We start from the raw sequence: 19462 nt of genomic DNA on the forward strand, positions 1-19462 counted from the left end.
AATATGAAAGTACAAAAAGTACTTAGTTTATGGTATTGTTAAATTTTAAAAATACAGTTTTCTCAAATGGAACAGAATCCTGTAGACTGAATGCTTCAGATTCTAACACTCATCTGTATCCCCAACTTTTTGATTTGCTAGGAGCACACCAACACTCTGGTTTTACTTAGGTTTCAAGTTCATCTCTGACAGCTTTTGTTATTTTACGCTCATTTCCCCATTTTCCCTATTTCCTTCCTCTCTAATCTTAGCTGTCCTTCCTTGGCTTTGCAGAGCATCCAGAGGCTGTTAATCAGGGAAGTTTTGCAGGAGCAGGACCAGGGCTTCCTCACAGGGTATCTGCTTGCACAGGACAACCAGGGCTGCTCTCTGCAGGGCTGCTCTCTGCTCTTGGCTCTGGGGAGCCAAGTTTCCTCCTAAGCCTCATTTAGTGAAAGCGATTGGGGTAGCTGCATCAAATGATAAACTCAAGAAGCTGATTTATATGATTTTTTTTTCCACAACCAAAGGAATTCAAAAAATAAAAAGAAGTGRCTTAAATATATATTCCTAGTTGATAGCATTCACACATCTTGTAGTATCTTGGGAGAACTTAAGAAAAGTTTTAAAAGCAGGCCTGGAGATTTTTTATCTTTGAATTCTGCTTAGCTCTGCAGATAGTGCCCCAATTAGAGAGCCCTCTGACTTGGCACTTACTTCGGTGCGTGCCTTATCAAGTGCTCAAAATCACCCGTGTGTGTCAGGAAAGCAGCTCCTTCGTTCTGAAGCTATTATGAGGGGAAGAAGTTTGGGGAAAAAAGGAAGTAATATAAATATAGATGCTTTGGCATTAATGCTCTGGGTCCAAAGCCTACYGAGGAAGTAAATACTTCAGCTGGAGTCCCACTGGGGTTCTGAGTGAAAACAGACTGCAGGGATTTGCTCATGAGAAACGTGTTAAGCGAATTGCCCATGTGAATATCTGAAAATTCCTTCAAGAAGCCTTGGGCAGATCTTCCAAAAATGTATTTCTGTAAGAGCCTTGAACAGACCTGAAAAAGGTCTGATAAAGTTGGGAYTGATTTGGTATTTTTAATCTCTGAGTGATAACCTTTCCATGGTAATTCCAGCCTATTTTCAGATAGGTCTTTCTCACAAGTGTGCTMGAGGGATGACAATGTCAGTGTGGTGGTGTCCCAGGTCCACCCTGGTGCCACTCCATGCCCTGCCATGTCCAGCCACGCTGGTTTTCCTGGCTCATCTCTCRGATTTAGCCACATTAGCCAATCTCAGATTGTGACATTAAATGGCACAAAGTACAAATGTGAACGTGGACTCTTCTGACAGTTGCTTTTTACAGGGCTCCTAGAGTTTTGTTTCTGGCCTCTTTTCTCATCTGTTCTAGGAATTACATGGTAAAAAAAAAATCTATTATTTAGTCAATAACATGAAGATATTCTCATCTGTTATGCAGAAGCATAATCTGAACTCAGTTGGGAAAAAAATGGAGCAATTAACTATGGTGGGGGGAAGGAAGTAGTCTTTGCTTGTAGACAGTTTCATAACATCTGTATCTCACTTTCTTGCTTTGTTTTTCAAATCCACCAAATGTCATAGGAAGCAAATTCTGGACACTGCTGCCAAATCATTTTTGGTTATATAACAAAGGGAAGACATTTCCATGTATTTGTGTAACCCTGAAACTGCTGCATCCATTGCTGTTTATTACGGAAATGCTCCATTTCTGGCTTCATTCTGAAGATCTGCGGCAGGCTGAATCTCAGCATATAATTCCCAGTCAAAATTGGTTTTGTGTGCATGCCAAAGTGTGTTTTTTATAGTCATATTACATGATCATCTGAAAAAGAAAAAAGAATATATTGAAAAATCCTTTATTCYGCTGGTGCAGATACTGAACACTTTCACAGCTCAGACATGTTTAACAAGTCTAGTGCAAAATGACAGAGAAAAGATGGTGGTAGCTGGAAAAAAAAAAAAAACTGCCATTGCCTTTTTTGGTGCCTGATCAAAAAGAAAATAAAAAGAAAAAAAGATGAATATATTATAAATAATGAAAATTCAAATCTGTGGTAAGAGTTCAGCTACCTGGACAGAAGGGCTTCTTTAAATTTTGTGACACAGCATGGTTCCTATCCTTTTTTTTCCTATGAAATTCATGTAGCAGTTCTCTTATCTGAGGGACAGCAAAATTAAAACTAGKCTGTCAGCATGGTTCCCCAAGGACACTGTCAAACAACAAAGGCTTTATTTGTGACAACAAAAACAAGTGGGTACTGTGCTTTCATTACCTTTCATAGTACTCATTMCTTTTTCCTCAATCTCAGCTTGAAATCTGGAACCATTTCTTCCAAAGCTTGGTAAATTGAGAAGTTCTCATTAGGAATATTTAGCTGGAAAGCCTGTATGTAAATTTTGGCTTCTAAACTGTGTCAAATGGCCTTTGCAATCATGAAAAGGCAAACTCTGACAAAAATTAGATTTTTTTTTTAAAGAGTCAAAGGATTTATATATTATATATATATGTATTTGTGTGTATGTGTGTGTGTGTAAATATATATATATATATAGTTTTATCCATGACCTTGAAATACATGGGACAGATAGCATGGAATGTAGGTCCACTAAAAATGCTTTTTCTTTATCCCAGCATCTTCCATTTAACCAGAACAGTTGTTCATCAGCTGCATCCACTTGCTATGCTTCAGTCCTAGAAGAAACGGACTTTATTTTTCTTCTATAAAAAATAAAAAGACAGAAAAAAAGTGAATGAAAGGGAATGGAGAATTATTAACTAGTAAGAAACTATCAAACTTCTTGAAGACCTAAAGACTTCAATCTAAAGAAAGGTTTACAGCATTTGTTTCCTAAGACAGTTTATAATTAGAGACAGAAGAAATACTTTACTAACATTATTTAGATCAAATAAGATAGATGGCATGATCTACTTTTGGTTTAAAGTTACTTTAGTTCTAGATTTCCTTCCATTCTCATAAAAAGTTGATGTTATTTGATGGAAATCTCAGGTAAGCTTCAGTCAGAATCTTAATTTTGCATAACCTCAGAGAAAAAAAAAAAAGAAACTTCTTAAGTAAAAGCCAGCAGAATGTGCTGCACGTATGGCTGTATGGACATTAATATTTATTAAAGGATATCCTCAATTGCATGCTCAGTCAGCCCCAGCCTAGTAGTCAAATATTGTTCGCCGAAGGAATCATTTAATTTCTTTCATAAATGACTAATTAAATGCTTAATTAGTCATATGTGTGTATAGAACTGCAGCACTTATGCGTATACTTAATGTACAAAGTAGGCATGGGCTGGAATATATATTACTGCATGTCCAACTGTTTGACAATTCTTCTAGAGATTGGAGTCCTAGCTCTATAACTGTGGTTCATATTACATAGCTTGTGTATAAATTAATTGTAATGCTTGTCACTGCCTAGTAAGAAGTCCATTTCTCATTCCTGCCATCTCTTCCTTTCCCTCACACTCAAGCACATCCATGTGCTCCTGCTCTTCTTTGTCTGATTTTCCTGCCTCGTTGCAGGACTTTATTCTTAGTTGAGAAAATAAGATTTATTTCASCGTTAGTCTCTGGTTTTGGAATGAAATAAGTATCACTTTGATTTTGTCATCAAAGAATATAACTTGTCAATTATATAAAGTTTTTACTTTGTGGAATGCTGTTTCTTTGAGATATTTACCTCTTTGGGAATGAAATGTTTTGAGTTTATCCTTTTTCTACCTAATTTAAATAGCTGGACACTAACAAGAGCTACAATGGGACCAAAGACATAAGTCTTCCMAGTCAGTGTGTTCCTGAAAGGGAATGTTATGGGCTGAACTGGTGGGTACAAAGACACTGGCTTTGTGTGAACTACAGTGATTATTTAGTTATGTTAGTCTTTTTTCCCTTAAAAAAAAACTGATTGAGCACAGTATTTTGCTCAACATGAAATAAAGACTTTATGTCAACAGGAAAGACTAAATAAAAGCAGAAAAACAAGTAACTGTAATTCAAATAATATTTCCATTATTAAGTTCAGAGAACAGGTCAACATACAGAATAAAAGTAATGATCAAAAAAAAAAACCTGATATTAACATGGCCCTTTTACAGCATCTTGAAAACACACGTCACTCTTAGGGATTAGTTGCACAGACAGTGTAACCCGATTTTAGATCTCAGTGCTGCCAAAGTCTCTCCACCTTGGCTGCCGCCATCCTATCCATGGTCTTCACGTGTCAGTTTTGGGGCTTGTGCAGCCCTGGGCTTGGCTATGGGGCTCAGCTGGCCAGTCACACCAGCTTTTGTGCAGAAGGAACACAGAGATTACCTTTTTATCGGTAATGTGATGCCAATATGCCAGGGTTTCATAAATTTAATCCACTTATGAAACTGTGGTATGTCACTCAATGAATATCCTTTCTCCAGGACGTTTTCCTAGCTTGAAAAATGCCACCTATACTTTTAACATGAGTTTGTGTTTTATAAGAACAACACTTTTTTCATTGAAGCAAGACATGTCTTTAGGCTTTGCAGGTGTCAGTATAACTATATCTGGAGTAGGTCTTTATTAGAAGTTTCCAAACAGTCTGAGTTTGAGATTTTTTTTAATGTACTTCATGGARCTGATATGAAAATGATTTTTTTTATTTCCCAGTGAGACTCTGTGGGACTTTTTTTCCAGATTAGACTGTAATAGTCACTAGAAGACTGCTGAGGCTTTTTGCTGGTTAGTTACCCAACAGTCTGATTCAAACAACAGTAGGACAATATATATATATATATATATATATATTTTTTTTTTTAATAAGTGACATGAGCATCTCAGACTTCTAAAGGTTTACATTTATTCAAGATGTGAGCAGATATTCTTATCAGTCTGACCTGAAGTATTTAGCTATCCTGACCTAACTGATTCTTCATTCACAAAATTCCTAGGTAGCCAGAGTAAGTTGCTTTATTTTTGCAGTGACCTTTGCTTAACCTGCTTTGAGGCTGCCTCTGAATGCAAGCCTCCTTGTTAGAGATAAGCATGGAATGCAAACAAAAACAAAGCCTCTGGTGCAGTTGAAATGGGAGATGACCATTCCTTTCTCTTGCACCRAGTCAGCATAAAGGAGTTATAGGTGAGTCATTCCGATGGCTGATCAATATCGTGTATTTCCAAAGGCACAGATTGTCATAATAGATAAAATCAGTGTTATCCTCAGACTGCAATTCAAATCTGAGAAAGTCTTCAAGCTGCATTTATCCAACAACTGGATTGAACAACCTGTAATATCAAGCATGGATATGAAATGGAAGGTGGAATCCATGACTCCCGTCCAGAAAAAGAAAGAGAAGAAATACTTCCACTGCTGTGCTCCTCTCTATTTCCATCAAATGAGCAAATGAAACATGGGAAAGGTTAACATGTTACTTCAGTGTATCCTAAATGAAAATTTTTCCTGTTATAATGTAGTAATTAAGCTATGTTAAATTAAATTTTAAAGTTGAAAGAGTCCGATATCTGTAGATGAGTGTATTTCTTTAATTCATCTAGACACTCTCACAGAAAGTAGGTTCCACATCTGTGTAATGAAGAAAGCTGTTTTTCTAGGGTAAATAGGTATCTAATTGGTATACCTAACTAATAGGTACCATTAAATATAATCAGGAATTGATTACTTAACTATCTTCTGTGTTTTGATTTTTTCCCTTAATTTATGAGTTTGCTGTAAGAAGAAATTCAGGGCCCAAATGTAAAGAGAAAGACATGGTAATAGTTACAGTTGTAGCATAAGTATTAAGTGTAATTATTGCAATTTACTTTCTTTTTGAGTGCGTGTGTCTATGTGTGTGTGTGTGTTAGTGTGTTTCTATATTACAGTATTTCTATAACCTCAGTCCCATAAAGAAAACCTAATATCTTTTCTTTACATTTATGTATATAAAGCAAATATTTTTGAGGCATTGARACTATTTGTAAATGATAAAGCTGAAATTCAAATGGCATAATTCACTTTCCAAACACAATTTTCTACAACCTTTCTTTCATTTTGCATAACTTTCTTTTATTTTACATAACAATAGAAGGACTAGCAAATAAAAACCACTCAATTATCAAAGTTTTTGCTGAATGTATCCCATCAGCATAGTCTTAAAAACCCAGGCAACCYCTAACTTACCACGTCTAATTTTTTTCATGTTTTGAGCAGTATTTTTCAAAGAGGGAYGCTGGACATTTCCAGTTGCAGGCAAAAGTGCCTCACCCAAAAGGGAAAGTTTTGCTCCTACAAGGCGAATTATTGAAAAAAAAATCCTTTGATTTTAGTATATTAGTTACATAAGATCTTTTTTTCATGAGTGTGAAATGAGCCCTGTGACACACTGTTTTTGCCTTTGAATTAAATAGAGAAACTCAGCTGCAACCTTGAGCTGTAGCCGTGTTGCAATTCTGTGATTTCCCAGACATCTGCTAGGGACTTTGAAACCACCACATTCATTTTCCTATGACCTAAGCTGCAATTTARCTCAAGTCTCTGAAGATGAAAATCTAGGAAGCCTCTTCAGAGAGCAGAGTGCTTTCCAAAGAAGTTCTCAGCCTGTGGAGCTGGAAGCAGCTGGCTGCCTTCTCCCCTTGGTCTGAGAGCTTGTGGTTTCCTGCTCCCTGTCACATCTGAGGAACCCCATTTTTCTTATTTTTTCTACACCCAGTCTTTGAGGCTTAGCCCAGCCATCCCTATCCATCTGTCTGGATAAAAATTGGAGGGATCCCTGACTTCTTTCAGTAAATTACCTCTCTGAGGTCATGAGATATTGCACAACTAGAAATAAATTCCCCATGAAGGAAAAATGTCTAGAATCACTCCTTTCTCATGTGGTGGTAGAAAATTTCTTCATTTTGATAAATTATTGCGAGGCTACTGGTCAATTTTAAAACAGTTTTGTGGCACAGAGGAGCAGTTTTTTTACATGACACTGACAAACTACAAAGCTTTAGGCTGGCAGCAGGTCTGCCACACATTGTTTTGTACTGTTTTGATGCCAGAACTGAGTGCATTGATGTCAGCAAAGTTTTTGTCCAAAGTCTAGCATCACCTCTCTAGCAATGGAAGTCTCATGTTAAACAAGAGACATTCATCTKGGACGTAGAAGTCCTGGACTTAAGCCTGTTCTCTGCATAATTTGGAGCCTCCCACAACTAAAGCGAATGACACAGTGTCCAGACTTTTCTAATACGACTCTTGGTCTCACTTAGTGAACCCTTTGGAAAGAACCGTTGTTTTTAATGTGGAAAAATACAAAACATAAAACCTTAAATATTTTCAGCAGACAGAACTCATATTCCTTGGCCAGGCCCAGCTGGAAGTTATTGTTAAGGTTGCTGTTCATCAAAGGATGTGAGCACAAGGCAGAGGCTCTGGTATTTCTGTAGCACCTGTAGAGCAGAGTTCTGCTTCATGCCTGTGGCACTTCAGTCTGACTCCTCAGAAACAGATAAATAAATATTACTCAGTGTTAATCTCCCAAATAGTCCCTTCAGGGCTCTTGCTAGCATGGTGAACCTAAAGTTAGTCAGATGCTTAATTATAAAGTTATTACTGAATCAGAGGCCTTGTAGGCTCAAAATCTGATTAAGGAGTATTTCAACTTGAGAAAAGTCCCCAAAACTAATTTATTTTAATACTAAGTTCAGGCATATAAAATAATTTTAGAATATTCTTTCTACTTCTAGTAAACTCATGAAGACTGTGAATTTGAAAACGTCTTCAAATGAAGTCTATAAAAAAGTACACTTCTAAGATTTCAAAGAAAAAGCAAAGTCTACAGTCAGGCTTTTGCAAGCATTTTGGTTTCCTTTGTCTAGAGTTTTTAAAGTTAAAATGTTAATTGCTACTTCATTTTTCAAATCAACCTGAGCATTAAGCGAAACTCAGTTGATTTAATCTTCCTGTAATAGTCAGTGACGTGACAGTTACTCCTCACATTAATTAGATCTGCCAAAAAAAAAAAAAGAATCCACTATATAAAATGGTGATAGAAGTAACACCCTGAGTGGAAGCTAGTCAAAAATCCAGTGAAATGCTATGGTAATTAAGTGCCAAAATCTGCTTTGGCATAGATCAGCCTCACTGTTGACATAAAAAGAAGTGCACCCATTTATAATGAATGTGATGGTTGCCCTAGACTGTGTCAAATCAGACTTTCCCATTCCTTATGGGATTTCAAGACACCAATAAAACAGGAGTCAGAGGCAAGGAAAACTTSTGCATTGAAAAGCTTGTTGAAAGCAAATAGGTCTGTATAGGTCCATGCCAAAATACAGTGAGTAAGGGGAGAAGGAAACAGGAGGGACAGTCTTCAGACAACCCAATTTTGGGTACTTGTTGAAGTCTGAGATGTTGATTGACTAGTTCTCCCAGGAGAGTGGAATTTCCTGGGATTCTGGATCCGAGTTGTGCCCTGCTTCCCGACCATGTCAGGAAGTCCAGCAGGGTGCAGAGCTAAGCAAACAGACACCTCAAGCTGCGTTTTGTGAGAGCTTCTTATGCTTTCACTTACTGTGCACAGAACTCCTCAGTACCCTCAATACCATCTGACCCCTTCCAGGAACACAAACATCTCCTTTATATAATCCTCATACCTTTATTAATATTTAAGCCTATGAAATATGTGATTAAACTTTAATTTTGTGAAAAGTTGAGAAAGATAATCCAAAACCTCAGTGAAAGCAGGGCTTTGTAAACAAGCCCATTTTCTGCCAGAGGGCACAGTGTATTTCATATAAAATGGAATTTTGTAAAATTGGCCCCAGCCCAAATTTAGGTATTTAAGTATTTGCTTAGTCTTAATGAGCTCCGTAATGTGCTTCCAGGTAAATACATGTTTAAGCATATTGCTAGAAGGAAAAGTACAGGGCTGAGTCAGATCAAAGGGTTCATTTGGCTGGAAATAACCAAGGGGTAAAAATGGTAATTTTTCCCCTGGAACTGCTCCCTGTTGTGGTTTACCGGTAGCTCTGCCAGCACAAAGGAAAAGGTGACACGGGCCTGGGAGAAAACATCCTGGGCTGAGGGCTTCTTTCAACCTCTAAGAAAAGTGGGTATGGGAGCACAGCTCTGGAATCACTCCTTTTGCTTTTCTTTATTTTCAGAACTTTTTGCCTTAGTCTGTCTGCGCATACAGATAAGTCAAACACACTGCTGGGGGGAAGTTCRCTTTTCTTATCCAGAATGTTGACATTTCTTTGAAAAATTCAGTCTCTACTAGAAACAAAACATTATCATCTGGAAAACGAAGTATTTCTATTTTGACTTTTATTATTTTTTGACAAAAAGTCGACGTTTTCCATAGAGCAGTAATACTCTTTTTTTCTTGCACTGAGAAACAGTTTCAGCAGCTCATATACTACATGAACTATTCATATACATACACACATGCATATTATGTATATATTACATAATACATATGTATTATATGCTATACATATGTACATAAGCACAACTGTAGTTTTCTAACTGATTCTTTGAAGAGGAAGTTTATTACTAACAGTAATCATAACAATAATAAAAGAAGATGGCAGTCAGATACGGGAGTTAGCAATACCACTTGGGTCTTTGGTAGCTTGGATCTTTCAGGAAACTCTATGCGGATACTGACAAAGATAAACAATATATTTAAGCATTCAGTTCAGCAAATTGAATATTAGGAATTGTTGTGAAAGGAGTCAAGAGGAAATAAAGACATATTGTGCCACTGTAAGAATCCATAGTTCATTTGCACCTTGAATACTTAGTACCATTCTGTTTCCCATATAAGAAAGGGGATAGTAGGCCTGGCAAAGTTTCAGAGAAGGGAAACAATAATGATCAAATATGTGGAGGATGCTGAACAATTTAAGATTCTTCAGTGTGGAAGATAAGCCCTACAAACCGTGAGCTATAAAGTCAAAAGTGACACAGAGATTATGAGCAGGTATCAGGAATTCACTGTCCTTTTTTGTAAGATAATGTGGAGTTATTAAATGCAGCTAGAAGGAGATGAGCTCAGATCCATCTGTAGGAGATAACTGCTCACACAACCACAAGTTAGGCGTTGGCATAGGATGGTGGGGGTGCTAAAACTTTGCAGAGGCTGGAGGAGGAACTGAATAAGTTCACAGGAGAGAACTTTTATGTGGGTTTCCAGATAGGTAGAAATTATGTCTGTTTCAAGAAGGCTCTGAGCTGCAACTGTGTGGAGGTTGTGTAGCTATTCTTGGGAATGATTATATATGCTTGGCCTTTCAGCATGCCTTGTAGSTGGTGCTGGCACTAGCAGCTCTCAGGGACAAGATATCACACTGGATTGACTGCCTAATGCACTAGTTTTCACTTCTGTCATATGTGAAGTTTGAATCCATCACAAACTGAAAAACTCTCATGTTTTTCTTATGCCAGCTGTAATTGGCATCACTCAAACCTTACAGGTTTGTCTCACTTCAGTTAGGAACAGCTAGTCAATATGTTTTCTAATCTTACTTCTTGCAAAGGGCACAGACAAAACACTTGAGATGTAAGTGTTTCTCAAAATCCAAGACAGGAGAAGCAAGACAACATATGCATGGTACACTGACTAGAATAAAAAATAAATAAATAAATAAATAAATAAATAAATAAATAACTTACAACTTCTAAATTAGACAATTGAAACTATCTTTAAAGGATTTGCTAATCAAAAATGTTTGCTTTGTAGGTAAATGCATCCCGACAAGAAACAAAGTTGATGGAAGAATGTGACCAGCTCATTGAAATAATTCAACAAAGGCGACAAATAATTGGAACTAAAATCAAAGAAGGAAAGGTAAGAGTTCTTTTTTCACTTTAACTCACAATAGTTCAGTAGAGCTACCACAYTCTTATGAGTTTTTGTCTTTAGATGTTGTTAATAAAGACTTTTAAGAATCCCTGTGCACTCCTTGCCACTACAACTTTTGGATATAGAGGATTAAAATCTGCCAACACAATCTTGAGCAGGTACTCTAGATGACCCTGCTTGAAAAGGGAAGTGGGAATAGAYGTTTACGAAACTCAAATGTTCTGCGATTCTGTGGTAGGGTCAAAGTCACCACTTTGTTTAGCGTTTCTCTTTAAACGTGCAATTTTGATTAAGGATAAACAGTGAAATGATTTCACTGTCAGTAGATGATGATGATAAAATGATGACCGATTAATGCTTCCTTCACTCTATTGGATGTTTGACAGTGCATTTCCAAAGTGTTCATCATGCTACAGCATTTGCTCTTGTGACTGACAATTATCTACTCAAATACATTGGCCTAGATACTTTAATTATTTATTAAAATACTCATAGAAAATACATGAAGAGAGGGTTTTGATTGTTGCCCTTTTGGAGATAGGAAATCTGACTTTTGTACAAAAAAAAATATGCAAAAACATGCAGTAAATGAAATGAAGTATGCATTTCTAATTACTGAGGTGTAATGACTGCTAGCAAAAAATGTAATGGGCAGGAAAAATCACTGATATACATTCAAATTTCAACCCATTGAGCTAACTACCAGTTAACTCAGAAGCGTATTAAAGTTAAATTAGCATTCTTTTTACTTGGTACATAGAGTTTACTCTTTAACTGCTAGAACAGCTAAGTCAAATATAAACTTCTTATGTGGGAAAAACTCAGGAAAGGAGTAAAGTCAAGAGCAGGTTAAATGGTTCATTTGATTGTCAAGATATTCCAATTAACTTGAAATAGAAAGCCTGTAGGCAAGGGCTGGCTAAAACATGTTTGAAGCTACAGTTTCTGTATATTATGTGACAGAACCAGAATTTCCTCATACTGTTAACAAAATACAGTTCTATTCAAAATGAAAAAGACAATCTTCTGTGTTATTGTTCCTACTCTTTTTTTTTCTATGCAGCGAGACCATCTGTGTTTCCAAAGAAGTAGAAAACTTTCCATTAATTTGGATATGTGCTATATACATAGGTCGCTTTTGATGAATCCATTGGTTACTAATCTGTATTCTAATGTCTTTACAGCATGGAAGGTTTATAATATGATTGACTTCTGCTTTATGTGAACGTATCTGGTATCAGAATCTTTCCCCATTGTTTGTTCAACTTTGGTCAACAATAGAAAAATGATATCAAAGGAGGCATTTGTTAAACTCTGAAATACCTTGGCTCAAATGTTGTAGACTTTAAAAAGATTTCATGGGTATGAAATACAGTTAGATTAATTCATGGAAGAAAAATACATTGAAGAAAAAAATAGAAACAATAAAAATACAGAAATACATACYAAAATACCACATGAGGTTCAGGCCACCTTTCAGCTACAGACTGCTGCAGAGGAGGTACTGAGGTACTTAAGATACTTGCTACTGCTATGAAGAAGGTGTTCTGAGCAAGTGTAATTTTGTTATCTGATGCATCCAGGACTGGCCTGTCTGAGACAAAATGCTGGGTTAGATGGACAGGATCAGCTGTAGGGTGGGGGTCATTTGCTGTTAAGATAGGAATCAGGCTAGTCCTTTATAACTATTTATGTAAATATTATGATAATTACAGTTCAGGCACTTTCCATACATATGATGAAAACTTGTTAAACATCACTCGGAAAGCCCTTCCTTTGTATTGGCCAGCAGATCTGAAGAGCCACAGGAAACTGAGCCCAGTGTGTCTTCTTTTTGGAGGGCCTGTGGCTCCTCTCAGTAGTCTCTCTGGAAGACAGAGCTGGAAATACTCAAGTAAAATTTTAACTGTATCTGCAAAGCTTCAGATTCAGGCATATGAATTCAGTTCATTGTTTGGTTGGTTAGTTAATGCAAGAATAAAGGGGTGAACTATCTAGTATTGCAATGAACTGATCCCTGCTTAGAYGGATATAGGACAAAGTATGATATTTGCATCTTGTTCCCCACAGGACACTGCATTAACCCTTTTGAGTGTCTGAAGTGCATGCCAGTATTAACAGGAGTGTTAAACATTTTGTTTCCAAACAAACAACTTCTCCACAATGTGTTTATGAAAAATTAGATACATTAAGATAAGATCTATTATTCCTATGAGTACTTCATGTTCAGACTGGAAATCAGGGGGGAAATGAAAGTTTTCATCAAGCTGATTAAGCATCTAAATAATTGCCTCCGCTAATAGAGGAGGCAACTATTGCCTCTCCTTGCCTCTAAATAGATTCCTCCACTGGGAACCTGAGAAGCCCAGCGTGAACTCAGGTTGGCCCTGCTTTGAATAGGTGGTTGGACCTAGAGCCCTTAATGCTTGGTGAGTCTGTGATCTTGTGAGCACAGATTGCTTGATGAGTATAACTTTGGCAGGTTATACTAATTACAAATTTTGCTGTAAGGTTACTCTGGATCACTTTCTTCAAATATCCTTTTCACAAGAATCTTCATTATAATGTTTCATATTTATATCAAGTTAAGCACAGCAAATGTGACATGGTGCTGGTTTATCTGAGAAGCTGATCAAATCATTAATATTATCAAAATCTTCATGCTTTCCAGCATTTTTCCCTCTTTATTATTTCTATCTTTAAAAGTAACATCAAAATTACAGTAAACTCATCCATTGATCACTATTTTCCTTCTAAAAGTTTTCCCAAAACTTTGTTTTTCTACCGCTGTCTGGTATTGTATAGGTGCAATATGATACCCCCATCAGTGCTTACAATACAAAATTTCTGTTATATCTGAAATTAAATTCAGCAACTTCAAAATTTGTACCTTAATTACTGAGATTGAGAATGTTATCTTGATTATAAATCTGGACCTTTCTGCCAATYCTCTTGTTAGTTTCCTCATTTTATGTATAACTGGGTCTTAATGCTTTTCTGAACTACAGTTTTATTTAATTTCCTTCCTTTTTGTTATTCCTGTTCAAACCATGAGGTAGTGGTGATCCTGATGTGATAAAAATGGGAAGGACTCCCAGACCTTTCAGGAACCAAAAGCCTTGCTAGCCAACATTGTCTTTAAGTGGTGGATGGACTGTACCCCTCCCTAACCTTTCAGCTAGTGATTACAGTCACATATAATGTGTTTATCTTCAGTACCTATGTTTGCAGCAACAATAAAACAGGTCTTCAATGCTACTGTGCTTTTGTCCAGTTGAAAATATCCAGCAAGAAAACACCTGCCTGACTAGAAACAAATAATGAAAAGGGCAAACACATATTGTTAGTGAAAGCGAACAGTCTTTTTCATCAAGTTTTATTTTCAGATGATTTTTATGAAAATGCAAAAAGYAATTAATTTGTGAGCTGCTCTTAACAGTTCTTATCACCTCAGGGAAATGATTATCTAAATAGCCCTTAGTTATCATGTAAGCAGAAAGTGCCAGGAAATGACGWTTCTTCTGTAGGAAAATAGGCCAGCTGTGCTTATTTTGGCTCTCCCCTGTTATTTTCCACATGGATAATGTTGAGGCAGAAAGACTGTGCTTGTCCTTCATAGAAAGAGCTATAAAAAGGAGCTAGAGGAAGGGGCTCGCCATGAAGCTAACGTGAAAACAGCTCTTGTCAGGAAAKCCATTTGTTCCTGCTCCTCCTTTACGTGGTAGGTCTGCCTCGAAAGTGTGTGATTATTATTTGTGACAATAGCCAAGTGACTGGTTTCTTGTGTTTCCATTCAAGGTGGTGAGGTTGAGGAAACTGGCTCAGCAGATTGCAAACTGCAAACAGTGCATTGAACGCTCRACATCCCTCATCTCTCAGGCTGAGCAGTCACTGAAGGAGAATGACCATGCTCGCTTCCTGCAAACCGCTAAAAACATCACTGAAAGGTAAAGAAGAGTTTCCTCTGAGTAAAGGAAAGATGGCTTGTCATAGTTGTAGTAATATCTTGTTCCTCCAAGGTGTGCTTAAAGAGAGAGAGAGGAATGAATTGCTACAGTAACACCACTTTGTACCCTACTGAAATAGAAAGGGCCTTATTATAATGCCAAATAAAAACACCCATTTGRAAAAGGATCAGCAAAAAATGAGCATGAACTAAGACTGAACACACAGTCTAGCACAAATGAAGGAGGTAGCATGGATATCAATAGATATCAAGCAGAGATCTGGCACTAAGCATACTAATTAGAAGTCTAGAGACTACAATTCCTACTCTATGGAAAAATCTGAGATTGAGAATGAAATCAGCCTGTGCAACCTCTAGAGGAAGTTTGCAATGATCTTGCTGACTTGTATTCCTTGTGAAATAGCAAGTGTCAAGGTAAGGAAATGTTCCACTTCGGGACCATGTAGTGTACATCTTTCTGGTAGCCCACTCAGGGCTGAGTATGAAAAGCTGAGTGTCTGGCAGATAGAGTAGTTGCTGTGCTRGATCCCTTTGTGTAGGAAATTTCTACAGCGTCCAAGATCCCAGCACGTTCTCAGCTTGCCAGATATATTGATTGCCAAAAGATATGTGAACAAGACCTTCCAGAAATGTGGGCTGTCAGAAAATCAGTTGATGTTCAGTGCAACATGTAAATGTTAAAATACTATCACTGCCACAGTGTTTTCTGATGAAGAAATGTTCTGCTGGAACTATCTGCTGTTCTAGCCATCAGGGTGAGAAACAAAAGAATAATGTGCTCGTGATAATCAATAACAACAACAAAACAATTTGAACATATCTTCATTTGTTCAACATTTTTTCAACTTTTTTTTTTTTCTTATAGTTCTGATTTATGTTTTTCTAGTTCTTCACATGGTTCAGCCTAATTGGCTTAATCTAGGTCATGGTATTCCCATCTTTCATTATTTAACTTTTTAAATTCTAACACTCTGCAGAGCTGTGTGCAGATTCCTAGAATATCAAGCTTCACCAAAGCTATTTTAATCAAGTTCTAAGTAAGCCAGCAACACTAGGGTGCTGGTTATAGGTCCAGAGAGTTGAAACATTGCTGAAAAATAATTAAAAAAAAARAGAGAGAGAGAGAGAGAGACAAAAGTGAAGCTTATTCACTGCAGGAATTTTAATTTAATCTGTCACTGTTGGACCTTGTTATGTATTCTGTCGCCAAGCTCAACTGTGAGACTTCTTTTTCCCTGATGAAGCCAATAGTAGAACTACCATGAAATATACAGTCTCAAATAAGTAAAATACTCTTGGTGAGATTCTGGACTTTTTTCAGTATTCCATGTAATAAACAGCGGGCAGTTTTAACTGAGTACCAGAGAATATTCAGGGAAATTCCATTTTGAACTTGTAAACATGAATAGTTGCCTTATAAATACAGTCACAATAGAGACACTCAGAGAACAGAAATACGGCCAGTTGGCATATGTATCCAGTCAAGTCAAATTCTTGGTTATCATGGATTACTATCTGTAATGCGATGGCTGTGAACACCCTGCAATCCAAAGAATTATTTCAAGTGAATAAAACTGAGAAGAATAACACAAAGTGCTTGCAGACAAATTGCAACTGGAAAAAGAGACTAAATTTGATTAATATTTTTCCCCACAAGTTCCCTTTTAGTTCTCAACTTTTTGTTTCCTTCTAAACTACTCACATAACACCCTCTCCAGGGCCTCAGTTCCAGCCCCCAAAAAAGAGCCCCCAAAATCGTGCTCATTCCTGTTCTTCAAGCACACATTTCAAAGTAATTGCAGGATAATGTTCTCCATTGTAAGTTCAACAGGTAACTTTATACAGCAAAGGCATTATGTACATTACAATGACTTAGGTCATGTATTATTCACCGAGAGTGAAATGCGTTTACCATAGTAAAACCCTTACCAATCAAGTGCAGTGTCAGATAGASGAGGCAGAAGAACAAGAGGAAATTCAGTCTTCTGAACCTAAGATCATGACGTGGTCTATGAAACTGTGGACTGCTAATCTCACAAAAATGTACTTAAAAATGCGTACTCACAGAGCACCCTTTCCATAGCCCCAGAMAATAACCTAAAAGGGCCTGATGCTACAGTCTTCTTCATAGTAAATATGTACTTTGTGTAGACATTAAGATAAGCTCTCCTGCTTAGATTCCTGCTTATTAACTTYGTAGAGAGGCCGTTGTTGAATTTTAGAGGTCCTAAAACCTCCATATACACAGGGCTACATAAATCTGAGTTTTGGCCCTAGTRCAGGGCCTACAAGAAATATGTCGTCTGTATTAGATATGAAGACATCGTGGTGTGACTTTATATGACCCGTGAGGAAAAATAGCATGAAAAAAAAGAGTGAAAGAGCTCAGAGATTTTTTTTCACTAAGAACAGGGTAATTATACTATTATTAATTATTAATTAATAATAATAATAATTAATAATTAACAAATTAATAATAGGATACATATTATATTRTAGTATATATACATATATTATATGTTATGTAATTATTATATTGTATTGTATATTATATATGCAATATTATTTTTTATTAATATGGATTTTATTAAAATGGATTGTACAACTCAGTTTTTATCTTTTCTCATTGTATTGTCCTAAAATAAAACAGGAGAAATACATGAAAAMATAGCTCTTAGCAAGCATTATGGAACCTTTTGAGCCAGATCTATAGTGAAATACTTTAGTCTGGGAAACTTAATCAAAATATTTTGATCTGACATGTCATGAGTAACAGGTGGGTGACATCCATTGTGTGCATTGTTGTGTATTTAGGTCAAAACTGAAACAATTTACAAACTTCTGTGATATARGGAAAGGCTTGACCTCTTTGCCTAACAGACCTGAATTCTTTTTCTAGCTTTCTATAAACATATCCAGTATCCAGCTATCCAGTAAGACATATTTTGAGCTATCAAGCTGAAAGGTCCCCAAAGTAATCTTGACTGCACTTCTCTAAAAACTTGTGCAATACTAGTGATGCTGGGCAGACTCAAGTTGGGTGTAGCTTTGGGAATGAACAAGGCAAAAAATCTTCAGTTTTGAAGGGAATGTAAACATACACACTTGCTTAACATGGAAAAGCCTTTTCCAAACAAACTGTCCTGACATCTATTTGTTTTATCCCCGCCTACCCTCCTTGCACCCTTTGAAGTTAAGAGCTGTTTGCCTTGCYTAACTGCTGAGGAGATGGGGTGAACTGCTTCAAGCTCTTGAGGTGGGAAGGAGGACCTGGAGCTAGGAATGGCATGGGGAAACAAGGGCTAGGAGAGACATAGCATCTGTTGGGAGTGCTTCAAGCACAAATGAAAAAAACCATGCTGCTCAGTTCAGTGGATGAGTGGAAGGAACAATTGAGGGCTTAAAATCTTGTTAAAARCATATCTAACTCTACAAACTAAGTAAAAACTAAGTAATAATGTTTTTTTAATGGAGTCTTCACTTTAAAAATAAAAAAAAAACAGATAGAAGAAGCTTCTAATATAAGATCTTGCAAAGTTTTCTTTTGCTTTTTCTTTTTTGTCAAGTCATTTGAAATGCAATTGATAATGTTGATTAGGCCTTGCCTTAATGTGAAAGCTACTGTGCAATTTGGGTGTGCTAAAAGATTTTTTTCCTTTTCATTATAGGGTTTCCATGGCAACTGCATCTTCCCAGGTYCTAATTCCTGAAATTAATCTCAATGATACTTTCGATACTTTCGCACTTGATTTTACCAGAGAGAAGAAATTGTTGGAATGCCTTGATTATCTTACAGGTACTTTTCTCTTCAGCATATTCCAAATTCCTCATAAGGCATTCRTGACTGGATTTCATTTTTTTGCCCTTGTTTCTTTCCCTTTTTCTGAACTTGTAAGGCCAAGCAGCCCCAGGATGCTATACATGGTGCTACAAGGCACAGCTGGGATGTATCTCCTGTTCTTATACCCCTTTCCATCAGGGAACGTGAAAGAGGGAGAAATAGTCAAAGGCCTTGGATCATTTGTCCTGCCTGCCTGGTGGGGTGGCCAATGCAGTAGCATGAACATGCAAGAAGGAGCAGTTTGAGCTCAGTGTGGAAGGACTCAGGTTGCTTCCCCCAAGGAGCAAGAGCAGACACAAAATGCTGTGTCCTGATTTGGGCACTTCATGTATTGCACATGGGGCTGCATCTTTGCTGCAGGAGGGTAAAGCCTGGCAGATCTGTCCTAAACAAATAGAATCTGTTTAAAAAAATCAGTATCAAGGGCTCAGCAAATAAGGCAGTCTTCTTACATCAGTGCGTAATGATAATACCTTTTTCTTCTGCTGTGTAGCTGTAAGATCCTGGAGGGTACAAGACTAGAGAGCATGTAGTGTCCTCTCCTCTAGRGTAAAGGTCTTGTTGTTCACCAAGCAAAACTCCAGCTCATTTACCCAAGCGTTTGGCCTAAAGAAGCCTGCAGGATTAGACCCTTACTCAAGGTCTGAGTAATGTGCAATCTCAGAGTATGTAATGACTCGCAAAGAGAAACAAATTACTGTAATTAAGAGTGTTTTGATTTCAATGCCAGAATTAGAACAATTCATTCCAGTTTGATTGAAAACAGAAGAGACAYGGAGTAGGTTTTCATTTAGCCATGTCTCCAA

At 37.1% G+C, this 19462-nt stretch overlaps 1 protein-coding gene across 1 annotated transcript in view; it reads left to right on the plus strand.

Moving 5' to 3' along the window:
• The window catches only part of MID1 (midline 1), a 172081-nt gene that overhangs the window by 132548 nt on the left and 20071 nt on the right, over window positions 1-19462 (plus strand). Inside the window, exons 4-6 of the mRNA XM_026047198.1 lie at window positions 10726-10833; window positions 14647-14795; window positions 18484-18611. Coding sequence (XP_025902983.1) covers window positions 10726-10833; window positions 14647-14795; window positions 18484-18611 — 385 coding nt within the window. The remainder of the gene's footprint in view (window positions 1-10725; window positions 10834-14646; window positions 14796-18483; window positions 18612-19462) is intronic.

Source organism: Nothoprocta perdicaria, unplaced genomic scaffold, assembly GCF_003342845.1.
Source record: "Nothoprocta perdicaria isolate Ctin4 unplaced genomic scaffold, notPer1 scaffold_109, whole genome shotgun sequence".
NCBI lineage: Eukaryota > Metazoa > Chordata > Aves > Tinamiformes > Tinamidae > Nothoprocta > Nothoprocta perdicaria.